This window comes from Gadus chalcogrammus, chromosome 4, assembly GCF_026213295.1.
Source record: "Gadus chalcogrammus isolate NIFS_2021 chromosome 4, NIFS_Gcha_1.0, whole genome shotgun sequence".
Classification (NCBI taxonomy): domain Eukaryota; kingdom Metazoa; phylum Chordata; class Actinopteri; order Gadiformes; family Gadidae; genus Gadus; species Gadus chalcogrammus.
In genome coordinates, this window is record NC_079415.1 from 13329567 (window position 1) to 13331646 (window position 2080).

The 2080-nt window shown below is 44.4% G+C and overlaps 1 protein-coding gene across 1 annotated transcript in view; it reads right to left on the reverse strand.

Moving 5' to 3' along the window:
• Positions 1 to 373: 373 nt before the first annotated feature.
• The window catches only part of psmb10 (proteasome 20S subunit beta 10), a 5887-nt gene continuing 4180 nt past the window's right edge, over positions 374 to 2080 (reverse strand). Inside the window, exon 8 of the mRNA XM_056589448.1 lies at positions 374 to 1250. Within this exon, the coding sequence (XP_056445423.1) occupies positions 1163 to 1250 (88 nt within the window). The 3' untranslated portion in view covers positions 374 to 1162. The remainder of the gene's footprint in view (positions 1251 to 2080) is intronic.

Here is a 2080-nt window from a genome sequence, read left to right on the forward strand (position 1 = left end):
ATCACGTAGACTAAACCACTAGTTTTGCCCATACCACAATTAGCCCTCACTACCTCCAGGGGAATGGTGCATCAGAACAGGCTGTTCAGACTTCCACATGTCCACTTCCACCACTTCATCAGGGCCAGGACGTCAGAGCCAAGATTGATGGGGAGAATGGGTGGAAGTGGTTGGCCGGTTCATAGAACCCCGGTCGTACCTGGTGAAGTTGGACAGCGGCGCAGTGCTGCGTCGCAACCGGAGACACCTGCAGGCCTTGCCAGAGTCTGCAGATTGGTCTGACCAATAGGAGCTGCGGACTGAGAGAGAGACCCACAGCACTGCCAAGGGGGTCTTCTCCTGCGGCCAGTCCTGCCCTCAGCGACAAACCACCAGACTGAGCCGTGGGGCATGCATGCATCCCCGCATACACCGCCGCATAGTGGGGTACACAGGTGACTTCCAGAGGTCAGACTTCCTTACAGGTATAGGGACACCTAGCTCTTAGGCCGGCTTTAATACACTTCTTTTGGTAAAAAAGAAAAGAGGAGGAAAATGTGAAATGAAAACATGGATTGTTTATGTTATATGTTATTAAGTTGACAGTATTGAAATTGTTATTGTTGAGATTTTGACTGTTTTCATACTGAAATACAGTCGTTATAAGTAATGCACTTTTGAGTTATGATATGGGGATATGGAAATGGACTGTAAGGCTGTTGCAGAAGTTGAAAACACATGGAATTTTTGAACTGTTTCCGAGCAATAGGGACAGCAACTATCGAGGGCAGAATAATCCCTACGTGGCTGAGGATGGCGGGCAGGCTACCCCGAAATTATACCTGTTCTGTCTTGGGTAATTCATGGGATTCTTAACGACTTAAAAGGGGGAGCTGAAGGGATATGTGAATGTATGGGCCACCGTAGGGCCATACCTGTTATGTCATATTCACGTCACGTGTGAGGAAATAAACCGGCAGTTCTATGAGTGCAAAGAGCGTTTAAGGAAAGTTGATGAATCGTTTGTAGAGAACATTGTGCTTTAATTCACAGGATGACTGCAGTTTGAGCAGGAAAACAGACGAGTTAAAGACTGGGTCGGACCGGGTCCATGTGGTCCACACCGTGTCCTGGTCCAGACCGTCCTGGTCCGTCGGACCGGGTCCACCGAGCCCCCGCCTCGTCATTCCGGGAGCTGGTCGACGGAGAGCGGCGTCACGGAGCTGCTCAGCAGCGCCGTGGTTCCGGGCTTGAACCTGTATCGCCCCCCCCTGGAAACACAAGGAACCTTATGTTACCACGCACTTACACGGCCATCAACTATGAATTCTGTCAATCCTTTAAATAAATGTAATCTAATAAATATTATATAATATAGACTAATTAATCCAACACTTTGCTGTGATTAATCAAGATTAATCGTGTTGTTTTAAGCTTGTGATAGTGGATATTAAAATGTAAAATTATAGAATGAATGTAGAATCAACACCAAGGGAGTATTTAAAGAGCCAGTGAACCCTAAACCTCTCTGTGGTTTAAACATGGTCATTTGTCTTATATGATCACTGATGAAATACGATATACTGAAGTAAGTCCCTAATTTAGAGAAAAACACCTAAACTAACCCTCTCTAACCTAACACCTAAACTAACCATCTCTAACCTAACACCTAAACTAACCATCTCTAACCTAACACCTAAACTAACCATCTCTAGCCTAACACCTAAACTAACCATATCTAACCTAACACCTAAACTAACCATCTCTAACCTAACACCTAAACTAATCCTCTCTAACCTAACACCTAAACTAATCCTCTCTAACCTAACACCTGAACCAACCATCTCTAACCTAACACCTAAACTAACCATCTCTAACCTAACACCTAAACTAACCATCTCTAACCTAACACCTAAACTAATCCTCTCTAACCTAATACCTAAACTAACCATCTCTAACCTAACACCTAAACTAATCCTCTCTAACCTAACACCTAAACCAACCATCTCTAACCTAACACCTAAACTAAGCCTCTCTAACCTAACACCTAAACTAATCCTCTCTAACCTAACACCTAAACTAACCATCTCTAACCTAACAC